Genomic DNA, 26,725 nt, shown 5'->3' with positions numbered 1-26,725 from the left:
CCAATACATCGAACCTGGACGGAATTACGGGACAGGACACGAGAGCCGCGTAAAGCCTTTTAAATTAACGTCCGCTTAACAGGATGACACTTTGATAAACGACGGCTTACGACGGTTCGTTTCTCCTTTGTTTCAGCTTTTAGTCACCAATCGACTTCTCTTGCTCTCCGCCCACGTGCCCTTTGACGGCCAGCCCGGACCGGCGTCCAAGTCTCCCGTTAGTTCTGCAAAGAACTGTTCTGGCCAGCACACCGAAACCCATAAATTAACAACAATTCGAACACGTTTCACGCCGATAGCTTCAAAGTGACCAACCTCCAAAATAACCACTTAAGGACTGTGGACCGAGGGGTGAGAAGGGGAGTCCGGAGGTCAATTACAAATCACAGACGCGACACCGTGGCCAAATCCAACTCAGCGTCACGCCACGCCGCTCGGAACATGGTTCTGCAATTTTGTGTGCCGAAATCTTGTCTCCTGGCAGCTACTGCCCACCACAATTTGGGGACCCCCGGTAATCTGGGAGAGGTCTCAAAGAACTCGTGCTGATTTTGGTGGTGGCCCCCCGTCTTGGAGAGTTTGTGCGGGGAAATTAATTGAGCGCATTTTTCGGGACACGTTCAACGACTAATTACGGGTTCACGTGGTTTCGGCAAATATTTACAACGTGACTGCGGTATCATCCGGCGAACGAGAGGTCTCTTCTTGCCTGTAGAGCTGCAGCAGACGAGCAGATAAATTGCCGCGCGCGGTGACTTGGTTGCTTTCTTCGATTGGATTTGGGGTTTGGGGCACGGAGAGTTTGGAAACAGTGGAGTGGAGTGAATTTGAACTGATACGGAACTTAACCCAAATTAGTGATTTAAAACTTGGTTGAAATCTGTGTAAATGGAAAAAAGATCGGGGCACTGAATTGCCAATATTTCAATGAATGCATAAATTTATGTGAATTAATTCTTGAAACTCTTAAAATATTAAATTTATTGCAGCTTCAATCAAACATATGAGCAATTCTCTCCCAAAACTGGAAATGGATTTTATTTGTATTTTTTTATTTGACTCAAACTTTGTGGGGGCCTTCCCTATGACCAAATAAGCTATTTTGTGTCATTGGTTCACGCATACAAGTCTCCATAAAATTTTGGCTGCTGTCCATACGAAAATGGTATGTAAATATTCAAACAGCTGTAACTTTTGAGTGAATTTTCTGATCAATTTGGTGTCTTCAGCAAAGTTGTAGGTATTGTTGAGGACAATTGAGAAAAAAATAGGTACAAGGAAAAAAAAATTTGCAGATTTTTTTTATCAACTTTGTTTTCACTAAAACTCAATTTCCCAAAATACGTATTTTTTGATTTTCGAGATTTTTTGATATGTTTTAGGGGACTAAAATCCACAACTTTTGAGCTATAGAGAAACATGGTCAAAAAATCTGCCGCCAAGTTATGAATTTTCGAAAAAATAGTGATTTTTGGAAAAAAAACCAAATTTCATGCAAACGCAAATTTGAAGTTATTTTTTAATGCAAAATTGAATTTGCAATCGAAAACTACTCTACAATTTTTTTGATAAAGGGCTTCGTTTTCAAGATATAGCCACAGAAAGTTTGATTTTAGCAAAATATTTGCAGTTTTTCGATTTTTAAAAATAGTGACCATGAGCGACCATTTCTAAAAATATTTTTTTTGAAAAGTTCAGAAAATTTGCTTTAAAATTGTCTAAGAGACATTGAAGATTGGACCTCGGGTTGCTTAGATACAGCCGCTTTAAGAAAAAGAAACACGAAAATTGAAGTTTTCCAAGTCTCACCAAAACAACCCACCATTTTCTAATGTCGATATCTCAGCAATTAACGGTCCGATTTTCAATGTTAGTACATGAAACATTCGTGAAATTTTCCGATCCTTTCGAAAAAAATATATGACCATGTTTCTCTATAGCTCAAAAGTTGCGGATTTTAGTCCCCTAAAACATATCAAAAAATCTCGAAAATAAAAAAATACGTATTTTGGGAAATTGAGTTTTAGTAAAAAAAAAGTTGATAAAAAAATCTGCAAATTTTTTTTTCCGTGTACCTATTTTTTTCTCAATTTTTTGAATATTTACATACCATTTTTGTATGGACAGCAGCCAAAATTGTATGGAGACTTGTATGGGTGAACCAATAACACAAAATAGCTTATTTGGTCATAGGGAAGGCCCCCACAAAGTTTGAGTCAAATCAAAAAAATACAAAAAATAAAAATGGTCGAAATCGGCTAATTTCGTAGAGAGTTGCTCATATATGGAAAGTTATAAGCAAATATTCAGTTAATTTTTTTTTTCAAATTCAAAAAGAAATTTTTCATCTAAAATTTTAACAATTTTATTCTCCACAAAATCAGCCTGTTTCATTATTTGTTATTTTTTTATTTGGTTCCTCAAATTTTGTGGGTGCTTTTCTATTTTGCAAGCCATTTTGTGTCATTTGTTAACCCATATAAATCTCCATACAATGTTGGCAGCTGTCCATACAAAAATGGTACGTAAATATTCGAAAATCTTTAATTTTTTGATGGAATGTTTGTCTCCAGCAAAGTTGTAGTCATTGATTTATTTGGCCGATTAAATATTAGATTAACTATTTTTTACAAAACTTAATTTACCCTAAATCCGTGAAAGTGAAGTAGTTTACAGGTTGTTTGATAAAGTGCACCGTTTTCAAGATATAGCAACTTAAAGTTTAACTTTAACTAAAAAATTGTTTTTTAGTTTTTTTTTAAAGTGCAACCCATGATTGTTCATGATTTCTGAAAATAGTTTTTTTTCTAAAAGTTCAAAATATTTCAAATCAAATTGCCTAAGAGATATTGAAGGTTGGACTGCTGGTTACTAAAATACAGCGAATAAAAGAAGAAAAAAAAAACGAGAAAATTTAAGATTTATCAGCTTTATCCCAACATTTCCACAGAGATATTAGCTATCTCAGCAACAGTTACTAATGGTCAAGTTTTTATTGTAAAAAAAATTAAACATTATGAACTTTTCGAAAAAATAATATGAAATCCCGAAAATCATTTCCCCGAAAGTGCCATTTCCCCGAAAATCATTTTCCCGAAAATTCCATATCCCCGAATGTCATTTATCTGAATTACCATTTTACCGAACTGTCGTTTTCCCGAATTTACATATACCCGAATGGTTATTTCCCCGTAAGTTCCATTTTCCCGAATGATATTAACTTAGATATAAACTAAATTGTTTTTTAGGGATATTTTTACAAAAGTATGACCTTAATATTAAATTCTCCTACGTGTGTTTTTAAATATGAAAAAAAAGAAAAAAACAAATAACCGTAGAAGGCCATTCATAAACCACGCGGAAACTTTAAGAAAGCAAGGTTTTGAGATCATCCACGTTCAATAAAAAAGATTTTTTTTTTTTTGCATGGACAATTTTCAGCAAAGCACAATTTTCCAAAACGGTATCCACGTGGTAAGGATTGCACAGCACCGATATCTTTAAGCGACGACTCGAAACGCAGGAATCAGTTTGTTCTAGATTTTGTTAAACTTTTTAGTGAAATCTGAATAGTTGATTATTGAATTACAAAATGCATTTTTTTAATATTTCATCACCGCCATTTTGGGTTTAAAATTAATAAATCACTTTAAATTAGTTTAGGGGTTATTACCCGAAGTGAACTTTTGACAAGGCCTTTGGATATCCGAGTCTGGACTGTATTTCGATTTTCAAATGCAAAGAAAAGCGAAATGATCAATGTATTAAATCGACGCTGTCGTGCTATCTTGTCGTTTGTCGCTTTTTGACGTTCCGAGAAAAATGCGTGTTAGTGTTTGACCTTGAATAAACGAAACACAGAGCACGCTATGTAAACAATAACAATCACGTTTTATTTTGTTGACCATTCTGTGCATTGTCCTGAAATTTGTTTGAATTTGGTTACTGAGGTCCCGAATTATAATTACAATCGTTTACGGTAGTCGGGCATGTACGTGTGTCAAACGCATTCTGATCTGAAACCTCTTTGGCCAGTTGTCGCACTTACAGCAATTTTCAGAGTGTGTCAAGTTATCACGAGACAAAATTTTTCGGTTTTTATTGAATATCTCAGAATTGAAATCGAGTTTTGGGCATTGAGAGCTGCACAAAATGGCTTTCTTAATTCAATTTGGCCCAAAATCGACGTACGACAAGTTAGCTCGACTGCGACGAAATGAGAAAAATAGGCAAATTAATTAAGCGGCACGCAGCTATTTAGATTTGTTCATTGGAAATTATGTACTCTGCTCAAGATGTTCTCCTTCTCTACATCATTTGTCATATTCGGAGTTTTTGTTGGATTCGGCGAAGTCAGTTCTGTTTGAAAGGCAGTTGGAGTAACTAAACCTCAGAATCCGGAATTCGAATCCTCTAATTCCACAGACTTGGAAAATATTCAAAATTTAAGTGAAGCTGGAATAAAACGCTCGTAAAAATCTCGAAATTTGTTGAACGTTCAATTGTGGACATGATACTTCATTGATCGCTACTTCCCCGAACCCAGTCAGGCGGGTATGCCCGTTGTCCAGAACAGCGCGCGCGGTTCTGGGCAACGGGCATACCCGCCTGACCGGGTTCGGGGAAAAGGCGTTCGGGGAAATGGCCGTTCGGGGATATGGTCATTCGGGAAACTGATTTTCGGGGATTTGAAAAATTAGGGGAAGTGGCCATACGGGGAAATGGTTTTTAGGGGAAGTCGCCATTCGGGGATGTGGCCAAATGATTTTCGGGTAAATGACATTTCGGGAAAGTGTCTTTTCGGAGATGTGGCATTCGGGGAAATGTCTTTTCGGGAATGTGGGTTTCGGGGAAATGTCATAGATTCGACCTACGCTTTGTTAGGGTGGTCTCAAAAATGGCAATTTTCGTCGATTTTCGCAAAAAACCACTTTTTTAAAAAATTATAACTCCCCGCCATTTCAACTGATATTAGCTGTCTAAAACGCAAAATAAAGGTGATAAGTTGGCCTTTCAAAGAAAAATAGTAAAAAGTTTCAAAAATCTAGCCTAACATATGAAAAGGTCAGATGAAACATAAAAATGCCGTTTTGACGGTGTCTGAATCAAAGAGCCTATGTCTGGAAATATTTTTATCGGATTCCTCGGACAATTTTACATAACATACTAAAAAATGGGAGAAGTTCAATAACAGGATTCTGAGATATGATTTTTTGAGCACATACCAGATGATAGTTCAAAATTAATGATTCCTAATCTCGAGACGAATTAACAGTCGTAAATTGAAGTCATACTCATTGGATACAAAAAATAAACATTTTAGCAAAACACAAATCTTCTTCGCATTTTATTACTAATCTTATATGAAGTTGAAAAGAACTGCGATTAAAACTTTAAAAACATCGTTGAAGTTTTCTATTTTTCGATGCATCGCTTTCTTTTCATTGTTTTTTTGAAACACAAAAAATAAACACTTGAATATAATAATGATTCAATAGTTTATTAGTAATCTTTTCATTGGCTTTTAAAGGTGAGCAATTCTCTACAAAACCGGCCGATTTCGACCATTTTTATTTTTTGTAATTTTTGATTTGGCTCAAACTTTGTGGGGCCTTCCCTATGACCAAAGAAGCCATTTTGCATCATTAGTTTGTCCATATAAATTTCCATACAAATTTGGCAGCTGTTCATACAAAAATGGTACGTATATATTCGAAAATCTGTAACTTTTGAAGGAATTTTTTGATCAATTTGGTGTCTTCGGCAAAGTTGTAGGTATTGTTAAGGACTATTTAGAAAAAAATAGGTACACGGAAAAAAAAATTTCCCGATTTTTTTATTAACTTTTTTTTCACAAAAACTCAAATTCCCAAAATACGTATTTTTTGATTTTCGAGATTTTTTGATATGTTTTAGGGGACAAAAATCCGCAACTTTTGAGCTATAGAGAAACATGGTCAAAAAATCTGCCGCCGAGTTATGATTTTTTGAAAAACTGGTGATTTTTGGAAAAAATCGAAATTTCATACATAAAATTTTTTTGACCTCATTTTTTTATGCAAAATTGAATTTGCAATCGAAAAGTACTCTACAGATTTTTTGATAAAGGGCTCCGTTTTCAAGATATAGCCACCGAAAGTTTGATTTTAGCGAAATATTTGCAGTTTTTCAATTTTTAAAAATAGTGACCATGAGTGACCATTTCTAAAAATATTTTTTTTGAAAAGTTCAGAAAATTTGCTATAAAATTGTCTAAGAGACATTGAAGATTGGACCTCTGGTTGCTGAGATACAGCGGCTTAAAGAAAAAGAAACACGAAAATTGAAGTTTTCTAAGTCTCACCCAAACAGCCCACCATTTTCTAATGACGATATCTCAGCAATTAATGGTCCGATTTTCAATGTTAATACATGAAACATTCGTGAAATTTTTCGATCTTTTCGAAAAAAATATTTTGAAAAAAAAATAAATCAATACTAGCATTTTTAATGGGCATAATATTCAAAGTTTGGCCCTTTTAAAATGTTAGTCTTGATTTAATTTTTTTAAAAATATTTTTTTCGAAAAGATCGGAAAATTTCACGAATGTTTCATGTATTAACATTGAAAATCGGACCATTAATTGCTGAGATATCGTCATTAGAAAATGGTGGGCTGTTTGGGTGAGACTTAGAAAACTTCAATTTTCGTGTTTCTTTTTCTTTAAGCCGCTGTATCTCAGCAACCAGAGGTCCAATCTTCAATGTCTCTTAGACAATTTTATAGCAAATTTTCTGAACTTTTCAAAAAAAATATTTTTAGAAATGGTCACTCGTGGTCACTATTTTTAAAAATTGAAAAACTGCAAATATTTCGCTAAAATCAAACTTTCGGTGGCTATATCTTGAAAACGGAGCCCTTTATCAAAAAATCTGTAGAGTACTTTTCGATTGCAAATTCAATTTTGCATAAAAAAATGAGGTCAAAAAAATTTTATGTATGAATTTTCGATTTTTTCCAAAAATCACCAGTTTTTCAAAAAATCATAACTCGGCGGCAGATTTTTTGACCAAGTTTCTCTATAGCTCAAAAGTTGCGGATTTTTGTCCCCTAAAACATATCAAAAAATCTCGAAAATCAAAAAATACGTATTTTGGGAATTTGAGTTTTTGTGAAAAAAAAGTTAATAAAAAAATCGGGAAATTTTTTTTTCCGTGTACCTATTTTTTTCTATATAGTCCTTAACAATACCTACAACTTTGCCGAAGACACCAAATTGATCAAAAAATTCCTTCAAAAGTTACAGATTTTCGAATATATACGTACCATTTTTGTATGAACAGCTGCCAAATTTGTATGGAAATTTATATGGACAAACTAATGATGCAAAATGGCTTCTTTGGTCATAGGGAAGGCCCCCACAAATTTTGAGCCAAATCAAAAAATACAAATAAAATCCATTTCCGGTTTTGGTAGAGAATTGCTCAGGTGTTGTTTACCATAACACTGGATTATCAACATTTTATTTTTATAAAGTCATAGCTATTCTGACAACTCGGGAATCAGTATTATAGTTGCCATTGATTTTATTTTGTGTATCCACTCACAACATTGTAACGATTTCTGTGTGGTCTTGTTGCTACTTGTTGAGAAATCTATCCGAATCTACAAATCCAGAGTTTTTTTAAAGGTCCTATTATAATAAACATATGAAACACAATAGCTTATAAGACCTTCAAAAAACTCTAGAAATGCAAATTCATTTCTAAGACCTATTGGGACTTCCCGAGCAGGTGGAAATAATTCAATAATAAACAAGTTTTAAAATGATTCAATAACTCATCAATTTGTCACCTGCAAATGAGAAAGAACATTAACATTAACATTAAAAACTAAACTAATAACTTACGTTTTGTAAACATCATCTTTAGATGTAAACATGCTGTGATTACTATTGTTTACATTATGCTTAATTTGTGAAAGTTTTTTAAAAAATCAAGCTAAACACAATTTAGTGAATAAAGTCACATTTTGCTACGGTACCCCATTGAAAAACACCTTGTCGAAAGAGCATCCCCACACCTCTCCACTTCCCACCAAAAACTTGCGCCTAATTTATGCAAGAAGTTAATCTTTCCGCGCACTAAAAGCCTCTCCTTGGAGTATGCTTTCTTCGGCGAGGTTTCGGTTTCGGTTTTCTGGGGGCGGTTGTTTCGGGGGCTCCTCGAAAGTGTGCGCCGCTTATGAAAATTTAATTTTCCACTAAGGCAGATAAATATTTAAATCCTAAGGTAATAATTTTTGGCTGGCTGCCGCCGTGAGAGAGCGAGGAGTCACTGCTGCAAAATCGACAGCGAAGGTGTTTCAGGGATGGGCCGGGAAGAAGATTGGAGAGAAATGGTGCAGAATCATAACTTTTCTGGAAAGTTATTTGCCGCAGGAAGTGCGCCCGCCAGGGGTTCCAATTATACAATGTGATCAAGGGTTGGAGTTTTGGGAAGAACTATAAAATGAATAAAATGATAAAAATATCATGTGTTTAGAAATAACATATTTTAACTTTAAGAAGAATGAAGAACCTCTGATTTTCAAGCATTTAACGTAAAATCACGTGCTAATATAAATAGCGAAATAAATCGACAAATCCATTTATAGCAGTCAAAGATTATGGTTTGTGTTCCGTCGTTCCACCGCATGATGTGAGAAGAACCACAAAAGCCGGGTAGAACAGAAAGAAAAACCCTCAATAAATTTCGCTCGAAGAATTTCACCTCCACTTAACCCTGCGCTTTTCAAATTCGAGTTTTGGCTTCTACCCTCAAACATAAATCATCACACATACTCTCTCTCACACACACATACACACTGTCAATAAGTTAACTTTAGCCATAGCTTCTTTTTTGCCCACATTTTCGCGGTTATTGAAAATTTCCAATTGACGTGCTCCCGAAAATTGCAAGGTGATAAATTTAAATTACAAAAGCACTCGCTTCTCCTCCCGGTGCGGTCCTTCTTCTTTTGGAGACGGGGTTGCCACGTGGTTCCAGGTTGGCATTATCAGGAGCAGCCAGGCGAAGGTGCCACACCACACAAAGAACTCCAGGAAGGAAAAACCACTCGACGAATATCCTTCCTGAGCAGCTGGGGTAGGAACCTTGTCGTGGGAAAAATAGTTTGAAACTAGCTAGAAGACCATCCTTAGAAGTCTTGGCATAGGTGTGTGGTAACGTATGATGGGGCATGGTAGCTGCTCAAACAAACACCTTGCCTAAATGATAAAAAATTACATAAATTTAAGGAAAAAGCTTAATAAAATGCATCAGATCCTGAGGAAGACACCTAAGTAAACCGAAACGTCAAAAACCCACCAAAAACTGCAAACATCACAGCGAATTGACACCATGCTCTGCCAACTTTACCCCTGTCAGTATGCAGCCAACCGAGCCTCAAGACTGCACTTGGCCAACTTGTCCCTTTTATTGCTCCTGAAGGTATGCAACCTACCTTGCCTGTATTCACAGTATGTGTGTGCGGAGATAAAGGCTCAGAAATTCTTTTCGACTTTTTACTGAAAACATTTTCCCCGAGAAAACGAGAGTAGATCACAATATCTTTCTTCTCTAGGTACTTCTTCACAAAGGTAGAAAGTTGCTAAAAATGACGAAAATGCTTGCGGAAGCTACTTGCTGCAATAAAGTGGAGTAGAACTTCTCTTTTTTTTTTTCAAAGTAGAAAGAAAGAATGGAATACTTTTGGTATGAAAATTGAAAACGACATGTTTGACATGTGTGACGAGGAATTTTTTGGGTGGAAAAAAATAGGAAAGAGGTGGTTGATTTCGTCTGGAGGCGTTGAAGTTGAAAAGTACGTGAGAATGTGGAACATGAACTTCGTTGATTTAGAAAAGGTGGGTAATTCTCTACCAACTCACACGAAATCGGGAAAAGTTGCCCCGACCCCTCTTCGATTTGCGTCAAACTTTGTCCTAAGGGGTAACTTTTGTCCCTGATCACGAATCCGAGGTCAGTTTTTTGATATCTCGTGACGGAGGGGCGGTACGACCCCTTCCATTTTTGAACATGCGAAAAAAGAGGTGTTTTTCAATAATTTGCAGCCTGAAACGGTGATGAGATAGAAATTTTGTGTCAAAGGGACTTTTATGTAAAATTAAACGCTCGATTTGATGGCGTACTCAGAATTCCGAAAAAACGTATTTTTCATCGAAAAAAACACTAAAAAAGTTTTAAAAATTCTCTCATTTTCCGTTACTCGACTGTAAATTTTTTTGGATCATGTCATTTTATGGGAAATTTAATGTACTTTTCGAATCTACATTGACCCAGAAGGGTCATTTTTTCATTTAGAACAAAATTTTCATTTTAAAATTTCGTGTTTTTTCTAACTTTGCAGGGTTATTTTTTAGAGTGTAACAATGTTCTAAATTTTGATATATTTTTGATATATAGACATAAGGGGTTTGCTTATAAACATCACGAGTTATCGCGATTTTGCGAAAAAAAGTTTTGGAAAAGTTACTTTTTGCGTTTCTCTTTGTTTCGTCGTCCGTGTCTGTAGCGGGTGACCATGAACGGCCATGATCGATGACGACCAACTTTTTCAAAACTTTTTTTCGTAAAATCGCGATAACTCGTGATGTTTATAAGCAAACCCCTTATGTCTATATATCAAAATTTTTGTAATTGTCTGCTCTACAACTTTGTAGAACATTGTTACACTCTAAATAATAACCCTGCAAAGTTAGAAAAAACACGAAATTTTAAAATGAAAAATTGTGTTCTAAATGAAAAAATGACCCTTCTGGGTCAATGTAGATTCAAAAAGTACATTAAATTTCCCATAAAATGACATGTTCCAAAAAAATTTACAGTCGAGTAACGGAAAATGGAAGAATTTTTAAAACTTTTTTAGTGTTTTTTTCGATGAAAAATACGTTTTTTCGGAATTCTGAGTACGCCATCAAATTGGGCGTCTAATTTGACATAAAAGTCCCTTTGACACCAAATTTCAATCTCATCACCGTTTCAGGCTGCAAATTATTGAAAAACACCTCTTTTTTCGCATGTTCAAAAATAGAAGATCATCAAAAGATATCATCGAAATCGGACCTCGGATTCGTGATCAGAGACAAAAGTTACCCCATAGGACAAAGTTTCACGCAAATCGAAGAGGGGTCGGGGCAACTGCTGTGTGAGTTGGCGGAGAATTACCCAGGTATGAATTTGATTTTGCTCAAAATTTACTCTACATTTTATTTCAACTAACTATTACTTGAGGCTCTGGGATAAAAATATCCTAAACGTTCTTCAAATAAAGCAACAAAAATGTATATTAATGTATGACATTCAAACAAAAACAAAGTGCCAAAAAAATTTCAAACATATTCTAAAATTATCTTAGGGCGATGCCATCAAAAAACCTTTTTTAGTTGCTTCTATTATATTTTTTGTTTTGCATAAAATTTGTATAAACTTATAAAAATCACCAATGTACAAAAATCGAAATGCCTGGTGATTTTTATTCCAATTTTTTTTTTAAATGTTTAAGCTTCAGTTCGGTTTAAAAATGTAATAATTTATTTTAATGAAATTAAAATTGTTTCCATTCTTATAATAAATATAACTCTTGATATTAATTAATTTATTTGCAAATTGTTAAAGCACGGGAAGGATATATCTCGGGTACCTTACAAAATATTGCTTCATTATATAAAAAAAACTTACAGTTTATCAATCTATTTTTATTGTTGCTAGAAATCATTAAAAGTATTAAATTTTACTTATTTTCCAGCTGAAAAAAATGATTTTACATTTCAAAACTAGTTGTTTTAGGTTAGCTGATTCAACTTTTTTTAGGTTATTTTTGCTATGTTTTTTGATCAATTTTTCAAATTAACTTTTTGTCACTTGAATTCCGAGTTTAAAGATTTGAGCAATTCTCTGAGATTTCGGTCATTCATTTTTTTTGTATTTTTTAATCCGGCTGAAACTTTTTTGGTGCCTTCGGTATGCCCATAGAAGCCATTATGCATCATTTGTTTGTCCATATAATTTTCCATACAAATTTGGCAGCTGTTCATACAAAACTGATACATGAAAATTCAAAAATCTGAATGTTGAAAAAAAATTTGCGACCAATATTACGATTTTTTGAAAAAATCAGTATTGATTCAAAAATTCATAACTCGGTCAAAGATGTTTTGCACAACCTGGAAATTTCTGAAAAATTGGCATTTGATTTCCCCTAAAATATATCGTCAAATAAAAAAATAGCAAATCAAGTTTTAATGACAAAAAGTGAAATTTAAAATCACCATTTTTTTTACAGTGTATCATTTTTGCAGTGTAGTCATTATCCATACCTACAACTTTGCCGGAGACACCAAATTGATCAAAAAATTCCTACAAAAGATACATATTTTTGAATTTTCATATATCAATTTTGTATGAACAGCTGCCAAATTTGTATGGAAAATTATATGGACAAACTAATGATGCAAAATGGCTTCTATGGGCATACCGAAGGCACCAAAAAAGTTTCAGTCGGATTAAAAAAAACAAAAATTAAAATTAAAGAAAAAGGACCGATTTCGTAGAGAATTGATCATTTTCAAAATGTTTTGACATGTTTTGAGGGACCAATAAAATCTCTTTTGAGCATCACTTTAAATTTGATGTTTATCAACAAAAAGTTATTCGATTTAGTATGAGTGTCAAAGAGTGTCCATTTCTGAAAAAAATATTTTAGAAGGGTTCAGAAAATTTCGTTATTGAACAGAGCAGAACAAATTTCATTAATACATTTTTTTATCATTGAAAATCATACAAATACTTTCCAACATATTGTCAGTTAAAAATGTAGACTTTTTAAGGCTCTGAAAGACATCATTCCCGATCGGCCATATGGCGGCCATTTTTTTTTAGAGAATCATTCAAATCTTGATTCAGAATGTTTCAAATAAAAAATGGTTTTCTTTGTATTGTTTGTAGAAGCATTTTACATAAAGTGATTATTTTTTCATTTCACAATTTATTATTTTTGGACCCTGAATTCAGAACCATCATTGGCAGTCATTGCCCCAAAAGTGAGGAACACCATCTTCCACCTTATGTGATAATAACAAAAAAAAAAAATTCATAAATAAATGATAAAATCTAGGCAACTAGCAGTCCCATCATCAAATGCAAATATGTTGTGCATGGATGTTTTTCCTTCATAATATATCTATGAATTGTTAAATATTATTCTGGAGAAAATATTTTTTAAAACAACTTCTGGCATCACTTCCCTTTGCTTCAACCGTCGAATGAATATGTAACTCTTTTCCCACTTTGAAAACCATGTACGTTTTTCTCTCCCACACAAAAAACCGTTCAAAACCTATCGATTTGAGCAGCACACATTTGTTTCTCGCCGCCTTGCAGCCTTCTTCGCCACATGGCGGCGGCAGCAGTTTTGATTAATATTTATGAAAAATCCCCTCATCCTTTCCCCCCTCCCTGTGGCAACACCTGGGGAACATCTCCCCCAGGGGCGTTATTCTCTTTCTGGATCTTGGCTAGCGCCAGGGGATTGGTTTGGGGAAGGCCTTTACCCATTCCCAATGGATTCAACGCGGGACGAGTATGTTCGTTTTTTATTCAAATTAAATGGTTAAATCAAAACCCTTACAAAAAACCAACGCACTCAAACGGCGTGCAAGCAATCCATATTAATCCAGCCTCGTGGTCAGTGACAACCGTCACGAACGCGACTTCTCTAAATTGTGAAATATTATTCTGGTCTGGCGGCTGCATAATGAGGGATTAGGCAAATTTTGTGGTAAAGCGATCGGATTTCTCCGGTCATATATGGTGTAAATTTGACCCAATTGGGGCAGATATTTGTCATAAATTTAGTTTTTACGATTGATTAATGGTTTGAGTCATCGGTTGTGGTTGAGCAATCATTTTAGAAAACAAAACTGTTTCAAAGAGGATGAGTAAGCTTATTTAAAAGAGCTTTTGGGAGTTATGAGTAATTTGAGCGTCATATAATTACCATGAATCTGTATTTTTTATTAAAAATCAGGGGGCAGAAAATAATTACAAATAAAATTTAAATTTTCATTGAAAACAGTTGTTAAATCGGTTGTAAGCTATTCAAAATACACTGTAAAAAAATAAATAAATAAATTGTTCGCTCTACACCATTGCCTTGGCGTTCTCGATTGCGAGATTCCTACTCAAAACTAGGTGTCCAAAGCTTGATTGTTGAGGCAATTGCAAACCTCTTTTTACACCTTAGCTTCCATCCACCCCGGGATTCGAACTAACGACCTTTGGATTGAGAGTACAACGGTTTACCAGCGACTCCACTGAGACAGGACCCAGGGAGACGACTCCTACACTTGGACCATCTGGGATCGAACCCAGGCCAAATGAGTGAGAGGTAATCACGCTTACCCCTATACCACCGGTCTCGGTTTAATTTTACATGTTTGATCAAATGAATGCATTTCAATCAACTTAACCTCATATTTGTATGTTAGAACCACAGGTCGGAAAAAAGAAACCAAAAACTGAATTAAAAATCATTGATATTATGCAAATGTTGAACAGTTACATTACTGTTATATATTAGATTCAGCAAATCGACGTCGTCGTGCTATCATGTCGCACCCGCCATTTCGACGTTCCGAGAAAAACGCGTTTTAATGTTTGACCTTGAATAAACGAAAAATTAAGCACGCAATGTAAACAATAACAAACACGTTTTGTTTGGCTGACCATTCTCTGCATTATCCCAAAATTTGGTTGAAGTTGGTTGCTCGAGTCACGAGTTATAATTACAAATGTTTACAGTAGTCTAACTTGTACATGCGTCAAACGCGTTCTGACCTGATATCCCTTTGGCCAATTGTCGCACTTACATCAATTTTCAGGGAGTGACAAGACAGCACGACAAGATTGAAACTTCTTTCATATGAAGAGCGACAACACGGAGAGCACGGAGTTTTTTCGGTTTTTATTGAATATCTCAGGATTGGAATCGAATTTTGGAGATCTGTGAAGGTCAAAAGGTGAGGCATTGTTAGCTGCACAAAATGGCGTTCTTATCTCAATTTGGTCCAAAATGCACGTGCGACAAGTTAACACGACGGCAGCGAAATCACGGTTTATGAATGTTTTTAAACGTGTAAGTCATAAGCAAAGTGAAATTTGTATGGTGTAAATACGATACAGTTAACATATTTTTAAGTCTCTAATTCCAAATTTATCTAAATAATTCGACAAAGAGTCGACTTATTATCATATTTTTTGGATTTTTCCATCGCTATAGTTCAGCAATATTTGTGTAAGTTTTTGCATTTTTTCAAACATGAAGAGTTCTTTAAACAGTTTAATTCAATAAAGTTAACATGTTTTGTGATATTTATTTAATCAAACAAAGCTTTTTTCCTTAAAAGAGCTAATGAACATAAATAGTTTTGTAATTAGGTATAATAAACAGGTAAAAATTAATATCTTTGAGTTTTTACTTTTTTTTAAACATGAGTGATTCAAATATTATCTGGGCAAAAAAACACTTTCATAAATTTATTTTTAATTTTTTGATTTGGCTGATATTTTTTTGGGAATTGCTTTTCTGCATTTTTTGGGGGCGTCCATAAAAAAGTTTCTGCAATTTTGGCAGCTGTCCATACAGAAATGGTATGCAAATATTTGAAAATATTTATCTTGAGAATTGACATTCTGATCAAATGACATCACATGACTTTTGTTTGGTTTTAATTTGTAAAAAAATGTAATAAAGCACTTGGCTTTGGTTTTGAAATATAGAAAATTGTTTTATTCGAAGATTTGAAAATATTGAAGTATGGCACGCAGGACCATTTTTAATTTCCCGCGGACCCATTTCAAATGCTTGTTATAAACTACCCTTTTCATTTTTTTTTTAAATTTGTTTGTTTTTTGGACCCAAAGGCGAGAATTTTTCATAGAAACTAATTTACAGGGATTTGTTTTAAGCAAAAAGATTGCAAATTTTGCAGTTAACTTTTGAAACATTTTTTAATTTGCAAATATTTAATGTTTAGTTCGTTTTAACAGCTTTTGAAATACATTCTTGAATTCATTCTAACTTTAACATCGTTTTGGTAAAGTCCAAAGAAGATAAAATTGTCCAAAATTGTAGTTTGCTTAGTAGCTCCTTGAAATATTTTATTTTATTTTTAAAGATTTTTTGATTATTTTTTCAGTTTTTGAGATAAAACTTTGAAAAGGCTAGCCCGCATAAAAAAGTACCATATAAAAACTTTTTTTCATATGGTAATTGAACTTTAAACTATATTGTTACTACCATTTCCAAAAATGTTTGACTACTATTTTAGAAATGGTATTTATATGGTTGGCATGAATTTTTACTATCTCACAAATGGTTTAACCATCTGGCATAAGGGTGGTTAGCAATGGTAACCTTAAAAAACTCAGTACTATTTTCGTCAAAAAACTGTTTGTTGTATGGTAAATAAATGGTTTAAGTACTATTTGGCAAAAAGTAACTTTAAATCAAACAGTTCACAAATAGTTTAATATAGTTCAATTTTAATTTTGGGAAATTGAAAAACGATTTCACAAATAGTTACCATTTCTCAAAGTGTCATTGTATGATCCAATATGGTAATCAAATGGTAATTTTTTATCCGGGAGCCCGGATAAACGAAAACTATATCGATTGCAGTGTGGAACTTAAAAAAACCTTATGAAATATGGTCACCATTTGTAATAATGTTATTTGGCGGACCTCGATAACTATTTGTTAAATGGTTACCATACGTAATAGAGTTATTTTAATGTTCATAATGGTCAACAATTTTCTTGATAACTTTGAACAACTATTTCTGGATGTTTTCTGAAATGGTTACCCTAAATCATAAAGTAATTTTAAAATTCAAATGGTTCAACTGGCGGACTTGGATGATTATTTGTCAAATAGTTACCGTTATTATTAGGGTTTTTAAAAAGTTTGTAATGGTGATTTTTTTCTGAATGACTTTGAAAAACTTTTTGTGGATGTTTACTGAAATAGTTATCCTAAATCAAAAGGTTATTTTAAAGTTCAAATGGTTAACTTCAATACGCGATATTATATATCTGTTTGAAATATTGTAATGATTTTGTAATATGTTTCACCAAATTCAACCAGGTTTTATTATTATTTTGAATAAAAATTGTGCCTCGGAGCGTAATCCCCATTTTGGCGCCCATAATGCAAAAAATAAAAATAATGTGATGTTAACAATACGGGGTGCACTTTCTTGAAAAATCTTTCCAATCATTTGAAGAATCTCGAATTTGAATTTTGGTAGTCACGTAGCCACGTTGTTTATGCACGAGCCCTATCCGAACTATCCGAAGAGATTTTCCACAAGCGGCACCCAATCACACAATCAAAAACCTGATTTTTTTCGGATGGGGACAGTAAACATTTTGGATGGGCTGAAAAATAAGATTACCTCGGCCTCGGCCAGGAGAGAGCAAGCACCACGTTGATACCACCATTTAGCAATGCGCGGTGGAAGTAAAACCAGAAAAATTCTTTGTCCCTGCAAATCTTTTCTTGATCCAGGTGGAGCACCCATTCGGCCAGTTTCCCCACAAATGGAAGCAACCCGTTTGCCGTGCTTTAAAACGCAGGCGATTCCCGACAGCGGCCCAATGTTTGGATCTTCCATGATGCAAAAATGGTACAAACAAAGCAATAGTCCAAATAAACCATTAAAAATCCGCTATCGGCGTTCATCTGTCCTCCCTGCAACAACTTTCCTTGCAAATCCGACCAATCGTGGTTGACCACCTTTATTCCCATCCAGCCAACTGAAATCGAACCGATTAAACACCAGCATCGAAAGCCACACCAGGCAAACGATCCGCCGCTCTGTTCTCCAAATATAAAATACAAACCCAATACGAAGCCTAGTTTCCGAGCAGAAATTCACTAAAAGTTTTGTTAAACCTGTTTAACATAACTTTTTTTAAACAGGACTTGCGACGACAGATTTGTTGTTGTTGTTTGTTTTGGTTGCGCCGGTTGCTCACAGATGAATCAGCGTGAGCCCAGTCACGAAATATTCTAGCACAGCTGGTTCTGCCAGAATCCTGCAAAAATAGTAGAACATTTCTGCTAGAATGCTGTTAGAATATCCACCTCTGTGAGAACTCTTCCAGAACGCCGTGACTGGGAGGACGTTTGCGAAGAAGGAGAGAAATGTCAAAACTGGACGATACACGCAAAATGTGAGTTGATCATTTTGAGGAATTGCCGGAGATTACCACAGTTTATGTTGGGAGGTGTACACTGTAACTGAAAATCACATATTGCTAATGCGTTTCGCACTTTTTCATACGAATTTTTCAGTTCGACTACGTTTACCAAAAAAATGTAATCGCAGTTGAACTGAAAAATTAGTACACGGTCAGCTGGAGGTACTCAAAATCAAGTTCAAATCCAAAATGACACTGTCAACTTGGTGTTGCATTTGGTGCAACGATCGTTGGAGGAGGAAAGTTTGTTTTGATTTTTTATCTTCCCTGTGCCGGCAACGTTTTTTTTTGATAGGATTTTTTTCGTTGAGCCCGCGGCGGCCGCAGCCGCAGCATCGGCTGGCAGCAACAAAACTCTGGACAGTTTAGCGGAACCTAACGAATATAGACGCGCTGTGCGTGACGCCGCGCAACATCGAACGGCAGGACTACTTTGGGTCGTTCTTCGAGCTGCTGAAGAAACTGCCCGAGGTAACGGGGAGCCGCGCCGTCGAGGAGGCGCTTGTGCCGGTCGTCAAGATGAACTTTGACGGCATCAAGATTGATTTGCTGTTTGCGCGGTTGGCGCTGAAGGAGCTTCCGCACAACTTTGACCAGCGCGACGATATGCTGCTGAAAAATCTGGACCCCAAGTTAGTGCGCAGTCTGAACGGGTGCCGCGCCACGGACGAGATCTTGCGGCTGATGCCCAACATTGACAACTTTCGGCTGGCGATTAATATTTGGGTTTTCTTCTTTTCACTGTATTTATCTGTTTTCAGAGCATGGAATCTACTCCAACTCTTTGGGTTACTTTGGGGGTGTGTCGTGGGCTATGCTTATGGCCAGGACGTGTCAGCTCCCGAATGTCGTCGCGGCCACGCAGGTGCACAAGTTCTTTATGGTGTTTTCGCGCTGGAAGTGGCCCCAGTCGGTTTTCCTGAAGTGGCCAGACACCGTGAATCTGGGCTTTCAAGTGTGCTATCCGCTGGTGAACGTGCAGGACCGGTTCCACACGGAAAAAAAAGTGTTCCGGAAATCATGCAAATCGTACCATGAAATCGTGAATATCGCGATTTTTGCTTTACGAATTTTTGAACTATGCATAATGGGCACGAATTATCCAGGAATCGTGAATAAATATGCATGACTTTCCATGACCGATTTCACTCGTAAACGTGAATAATGTTCATGATTTCATGAAATAGATGCATGCTGTCGTGAAAAATATTCACGATTTCATGATTAAAAATTCATGATTACGGTCAAAAAAATATACCTCGTGAATAAAAATTCATGATTTCATGCATAAAATTCATGAAATCATGAATTTTTATGCATGAATTCGTGCACAAAATTCATGAGATCTGGAATATTTTTTATGATTTATTTTTGAAGGCGTAAATAAAATTCGTGAAATCATGTATAAACTTCATGAAATCATGAATAAATTTCATGAATTCGTGATTTTTTTTTATGAAATCATGAATTAAATTCACGTTTACGAGTGTATTCGGGCATGTCTAATCATGCATATTTATTCACGGCTCCTGGTTTATTCGTGCCCAATATGCATAGTTCAAAAAATCGTAAAGTAAAACTCGTAATATTCACGATTTCATGATACGATTTTCACAATTTCTGGATTACTTTTTCTGTACATTTACCATATCGTGCCACTGGGGGCACATATCGGAATTGACAAGGAACCCTGTTTTGTGAAAAAACGGAGGACATTTTATGTGATGCCAATGTACTCAGGCCCCACCTGGCAACTATGGTCACCGGTTACCGGTGGTAACTGGGGACATTTCGGAATGTGCAAGGAACCCTGTCATTTGACATATCAAAATTCATGAAATTTAAAACTATGGCTATTTTATGTGATGCCAATGTAATCTGGCCCAACCTGGCCACTTCAGAACAGGTCACCGGTTACCGGTGGTCACTGGGGACATTTCGAAATGTGCAAGGAACCCGGTCATGTGACACATCAAAATTCATGAAGTTCAAAACTGTGGCCATTGTATGTGATGCCAACGTACTCTGGCCCCATCCGGCCACTTTGGAACCGGTCACCGGTTACCGGTGGTCACTGGGGGCATTTCGAAATGTGCAAGGAACCCTGTCTTGTGACATATCAAAATTCATGAAATTTAAAACTGTGGCCATTGTATGTGATGCCGATGTACTCTGGCCCCACCTGGCCATTTTGGAACCGGTCACCGGTTACCGGTGGTCACTGGGAACATTTCGGAATGTGCAAGGAACCCTGTCTTGTGACATATCAAAATTCACGAAATTCAAAACTGTGGCCATTTTATGTGATGCCAATGTACTCTGGCCCCATCTGGCCACTTTGGAACCGATCACCGGTTACTGGGGACATTTCGGAATGTGCAAGGAACCCTGACATGTGACATAACAAAATTCATGAAATTCAAATCTTTGGCCATTTTAAGTGATGCCAACGTACTCTGGCCCAACCTGGCCACTTCAGAACAGGTCACCGGTTACCGGTGGTCACTTGGGACAAAAATAAATAAATAAATAAATAAAACACTTAAAACACTTAAAATACTTAAAATACTTAAAATACTTAAAATACTTAAAATACTTAAAAAAACTTAAAATACTTAAAATACTTAAAATACTTAAAATACTTAAAATACTTAAAATACTTAAAATACTTAAAATACTTAAAATACTTTAAATACTTTAAATACTTTAAATACTTTAAAAACTTTATATACTTTAAATACTTTAAATATTTTAAATACTTTTAATACTTTAAATACTTAAAATACTTAAAATACTTCAAATACTTAAAAAACTTAAAATACTTAAAATACTTAAAAAAAATAAAATACTAAAAATACTTAAAATACTTCATATACTTAAAATACTTAAAATACTTAAAATACTTAAAATACTTAAAATACTTAAAATACTTAAAATACTTAAAATACTTAAAATACTTAAAATACTTAAAATACTTAAAATACTTAAAATACTTAAAATACTTAAACTACTTAAACTACTTAAAATATTAAAATTATTAACATATTTAAAAAATCATTTTTCAAAAGCTTAAAATACTTGAAATCCTTAAAACATTGAAATACTTAGAAAAAAATAAATGCTTAAAACTATTAAAATACAAATCGTTGAAATACTTAAAAACTTTAAAAACATAGAATATTAAAACACCTGAAAAATGATAATACTTAAAATCATACATAAAAAAAGAAATATTTCAAATACTTAAAACTTTTAAAGTACTGAAAATACTAAAATACCTAGAAAAAATTAAATGCTTAAAATTATTCAAATACCTAACAAACTTTAAATACTTTAATTATTTCAAATCGTTGAAATACTTAAAAACTTTAAAAACATATAATATTAAAATACTTCAAAAATGAATGAACTTAAAACCATTAGCATATTTAACATACTTAAAAAATAAATATTTCAAATACTTAAAATATTTTAAATACTCACAATATTAAAATACCTAGAAAAAAATAAATGCTTAAAATTATTGAAATTCTCAAAAAACTTTAAACACTTTGAATATTAAAAATACTTGAAATAGTTAAAAACTTTTAAAAGTCACAATATTAACGTACCTGGAAAAATAAAAATACCTTAATTCATTAGCATATATAACATACCTAAAAATAATAATATTTCAAAAAACTTAAAATACTTCACAAAATTAAAATACCTAAGAAAATTTAGTTGCTTAAAATTATTTAAATACGTTATAAACTTCAAATACTTTAAATATGTTAAATGCTAAAAAAAATATGCTTACAATATTAAAATCATTAAAATTATTAACATACTTTACCTATGTCCACATTTCTAGCTCAAAACAAATCGCCGAAATGTCACTCAGCGCATCCACGGGAACCGATAAAAAACGGGATTTTTTCGTTTCCAAAACCAAAACAAACCTCACTGTCTGTCACACGCGTAGAATGCCCCGGCAATTGACAGAAAACCGAAATCCCTACGAGTCCGCGACCAAGAAACTGTCACACGCGGAGATAAAACACGGGAACTGTCTTATGGACCATGTTCCCCTTGATTCGGCAATCAAAACAAACACGCGAACAAACCGGGAACTGTTCTGTCTTTTGCAGATTGTCCTCACCTTGTTACTCCTCCTGCCGCCCGGTCCTCCTCCCGCGCTCTGTCCTCCTCCTGCCGCTCGGTCCTCCTCCTGCCGCCCGGTCCTCCTCCTGCAACTTGGTCATCCTCCTGCTAGCTCTTGGCTCCGTTGCCATTTCCAACGGAACGGCCGCAAATCTTTTTCCGGTTCCGATGGACAGCACCTCCAAATCCCGGGTCCACAAATCACGGTCACTTTCACCGGCAAACACAACACGACGCGACAAGTCACAACGCGATTGACTTCGTGGCTAATAAACACGCGGCTGAACTGGCAAGCGAAAAACAAACTTGACAGTTCGGGCGAAACTGTTCTTGATTGATCAAGATCACTCGTCATAAACATGGATAAAAATTCATAAACCCATGAATGTTATGCACGAATTCATGCATTTTATTCATGAAATCATGTAAATTTTCATGAAATCATGAAAAACATGATTCATAAATTCGCGAATAAAATTTTACGGCGTAAAATTTACGCATGCATAAATAATCGTAAAATCATGAATATTTTTCATGAATTCATGAAGTTTAGTCATGACTTCATGTAAATCAGTCATGAAATCATGAATAGTGATATGCATGATTTCATGAAGGAAAATTCATGAATATTCGTAAAAATATTTCAGCCATGAATAAAATTCATAAATTCGTGCATTTTTATGCACGATTTCATGCATAAAATTCATGAAATCATGAAAGGTATCACGAAATCATGCACAAAATTATTCACGAATTCATGAATCGAAATTCACGATTTCTCGCACACTTTTTTTTCCGTGCACCTGATGCCGATCATCACGCCGGCATATCCGCAGCAAAACTCGACCTTCCACGTCAACCCGAAGTGCTTCGAGCAGCAGGAGCAAAACCAAAAGGACGACGGCGGCGAGGGCGCAGACAACACTCTGGTCACTCTGGTTCCTGTGGCTGTAGTTTGAGCGGTCAGAGAACCTGAACGTGGACCTGACCGAAAGCATCCAGAACATTATCGATGCCGTGCACAAACATTCTACAGATAAAAAAAAACGCGTCTCTAACCGAGTTGTTTTCTTTCAGGTGCACATCAAGGTCCTCGAGACGACACGCAACGGCATGAAGATAGAGGCGCGGCAATTCCGGCGGAAGCAGCTTAACCAGTACTTCGACCCGAACCTGCTCAAGCGGGAGCGCAAAAACCAGCGACTCCGTCGCCGTCGCAAATGCGCAAACGACCTGCTCAGAAAAAACAGGAATCCGATTTTAAACACGCATAAGTTTTCGAAATGTAGCCGTAACCTTGTGCGTCCACTGAGTTTACTCAAGAAGTTTGCTCGATTTTTTCACTGGGGATAAAAATTGTCCAGTTCTAGCAAAACAATGCTAATCATTTGTTGCGTCGTAAATGCAAGCTTCCAGCGGGATGCCCACGTCACAACCGCAGCAACCCAGCGTCGGGATTCCTCCGGGAAAATTTTACAGGGTCCGCCACCGGGCAAACGCTGATACAGGGGACGGATCCAAACACAAACCCGATGCAGACTGGTCCGCCGTTCCCGCCTCCAAACGCTGGAGTCTCTTCGAAATCAGCAACATGGAATCAAAACATTCCTGCTCCGGGATTTGGACCTGCTGACGATGAGATTTTTTTTTGTTCGAGACGACGGTAGGAGGTGTACAGGTTGCTAGCCAAACCGATGCGGGAACATCATGTAACTGACCTGAACGAGGGGCAGAACAGCAGCGAGATAGTGTCGACAGAAAATGTTAATTGTGTAAGCTTTGCAAAAGTTCTATTTTTTTTATTGTTTTTTTTCATTTCCCATCTCTAGAACCAGGGTCACATCAGACGACGATTGGAATCTGATTCAAGAAGCGGATCAGGATGTTTTTTTAACGGTGGCGATGGCCGGAGGTGAAGACGATTAGCAGATTCAACTGCACTTGCAGCAACCGAAGGTCGTCACAAGCACCAGCATATCGAGGGCATCGGTAATCAGTGACTTGCGTCGGATGATGACAGCATTGAAGGATTTTTCAATCAAGTAAGTTTAGCAGTTTCAATTTCTTAAAGGTAGAAAACATAGTTATTGCATCTTTTTATTTTGTTCTTTTGTAACTTTGTCTCTCCGTTAAATCTTGAATTTTAATTTTTATATCAATCAATCATTGTAGTGTTGAATATTCAAATTTAATCGTTAAAAAAACTCAAAATCATTCATGAAATCGACATACAAAAGCTATTGAAATTTACATCGGATTGAAGATTCAACTGAGTAAAAGTTTTTTTCCTGTTCGGTAAATTTACGTCAGTTTCATTGGATATTTACGTTTGTCGGCAACGTGTTGCTGAAGTACCAAGGTAGGTGGACATCACTTGACTTACTTGGCCCTTACCCCCATTTCGAGCTTCCAAAGAAAGCCAATCCGACGTTTACCAATTTTAATTGGCAGAATCTATATCAACCAAAAAGCAAACAAATTGAGGAGCACAAGAACAAAAAGGCTCGAAATTCATAAATAATTTTAAACATCTCATGTTTCTGATGTTTGTTACTTTATTTCAATTGTTTGAGCGAATCATTTTTTAATATAGTTAATTATAATAATATTAAAAATAACGGATTTAACGCATAATTGTGAGAGCAAGTATCGAGCGTAGCAAGAGAAAAAAATGAGAGAGAGCGCAAGCCAGAGTATTAATAATCTGCCTTGCGCGCTCTCTCGTTTCTCTTCTCTCGCTATGCTCGTTACCTGCACTCGTTCCAGGCAGGCCAGGCAAAAACAGTCTGAAGTGAAACGTTTGTGCGGCTGGTTGTTGTCTACGTTTTGTGCGCAGGTATAATTTTCAAACAAATCATTTGATTTACCAGATACTTTGTTTATATTTTTCTTGTTGATCATTTCAGCGCCGTGGAGAACTTGAAACAACGGAACAGCTGGTGATGGAGGATTCAGCGGCAGCCGACCGACAAAACAAAATCGAAGCGAACGCACGATTGGCATTAATCAAGGAAATCATCTGAATCATCAGATAAGTACACATATTTGAATGTTACATTCTGCTCGATACTTTGTGATTTTTTTTTCTTTTTTTTTCAGGTTTGGACGACTTTGGCAGTATGATCAACCGAACAGAATCGGCAATCAACTAGAATTAAAGCCAAAAACGTTTTAATATTATTGGTGTGAACCATCCGTCAAAAAGTGAACAATTCTGTAAAAATTAGGTAGGTAAAAAATGCTAGAAAAACTTTTAAAAACCATTTGAAAACTATTTCTCAAATAGTGGAACTGGGAGAAAATTATAGAATTAACCTTAAATAACCATGTGAAAACTATTTCTAAAATAGTAGCGCTCGGTAAAAATAGCAAGAAAAACCCGAAAAAACCATTTACGAACCATTTGTAAAACAGTAGCAGCAAGGTTTAAAAATTGTAAGAAAAACCTTAAAATACCATTTAAAAACCATTTCTGAAACAGTAAAAACCGGAGCAAAAAGGTCGCTTCCACGCGAAAATTAACTTTATTTTTACCATTACACAAATGGTAATCTGACGAAACGTTGTTCGGAGATTTTTAAGGTTACCGTTGCTAACCACCCTCAATTCAGATGGTCGAACTTTATGATAAATGGTAGGGTACCATTTCCGATATGGTATTTTTAAGGTTTTGCTACCATTTTTCAAATTGTGGTTACGATCTCTGAAATGGTGACAAAACTATTTAACAAAAAGTTCTTTTAAGGTTCTCGTTTATGCGGGAGGATATCCGTAACATTAATTTATGAGATATTTAAATGGTATTCAATTGTTGTTGTTGTTTTTATATTGATTAGTTTAATTTTCTCAAATATTTGTCATAAAAGAGAAATATAAAAAATGCATTTAACAGTGGCCATTGCACATGTTTAAAAAAATGAATTCTTTGTTTGAAATTGATTTGCCAATAAAATTGTTTCTAGAGAAAAATTTTTAACAATATTTAATGTATTAAGTACTTAAATTAAAATAGATTTAATTGTATAAATGTTAATTATGTTTTGCACGTTTGTTGAAGTTGTGTTTTTTTATTTATTTATCATTGACATACCTTTTCAATATACATAAATCTTAGGAGTTTTCAAAATTTATCAAAATGATAAACTTCTTTTATATCTAACTTCGTCGATGAAAATAAAAACTATCACATTTGTTGAATATAATTATTTCTTTGATTTAGTCCACACGTCCCGGAAAGTTTAAAATTTGGCTCGCAATTCAAAAACTTTGGTTACCCATA

At 35.2% G+C, this 26,725-nt stretch overlaps 1 protein-coding gene across 1 annotated transcript in view; it reads left to right on the top strand.

The window, feature by feature from the left end:
- Window positions 1-26,203, top strand: part of LOC120425812 (poly(A) polymerase type 3-like) — a 34,085-nt gene extending 7,882 nt beyond the window's left edge. The window contains exons 2-5 of the mRNA XM_052707017.1: window positions 18,673-19,273; window positions 23,239-23,375; window positions 23,524-24,209; window positions 24,276-26,203. Of these exons, the coding sequence (XP_052562977.1) occupies window positions 18,673-19,273; window positions 23,239-23,375; window positions 23,524-23,799 (1,014 nt within the window). The 3' untranslated portion in view covers window positions 23,800-24,209; window positions 24,276-26,203. The remainder of the gene's footprint in view (window positions 1-18,672; window positions 19,274-23,238; window positions 23,376-23,523; window positions 24,210-24,275) is intronic.
- Window positions 26,204-26,725: the final 522 nt, after the last annotated feature.

This window comes from Culex pipiens, chromosome 2, assembly GCF_016801865.2.
Source record: "Culex pipiens pallens isolate TS chromosome 2, TS_CPP_V2, whole genome shotgun sequence".
In the NCBI taxonomy this organism is placed as follows: Eukaryota; Metazoa; Arthropoda; class Insecta; order Diptera; family Culicidae; genus Culex; species Culex pipiens.
Note: the sequence above shows the minus strand (reverse complement) of the source record. Positions and strands in the feature narration are given on the sequence as shown.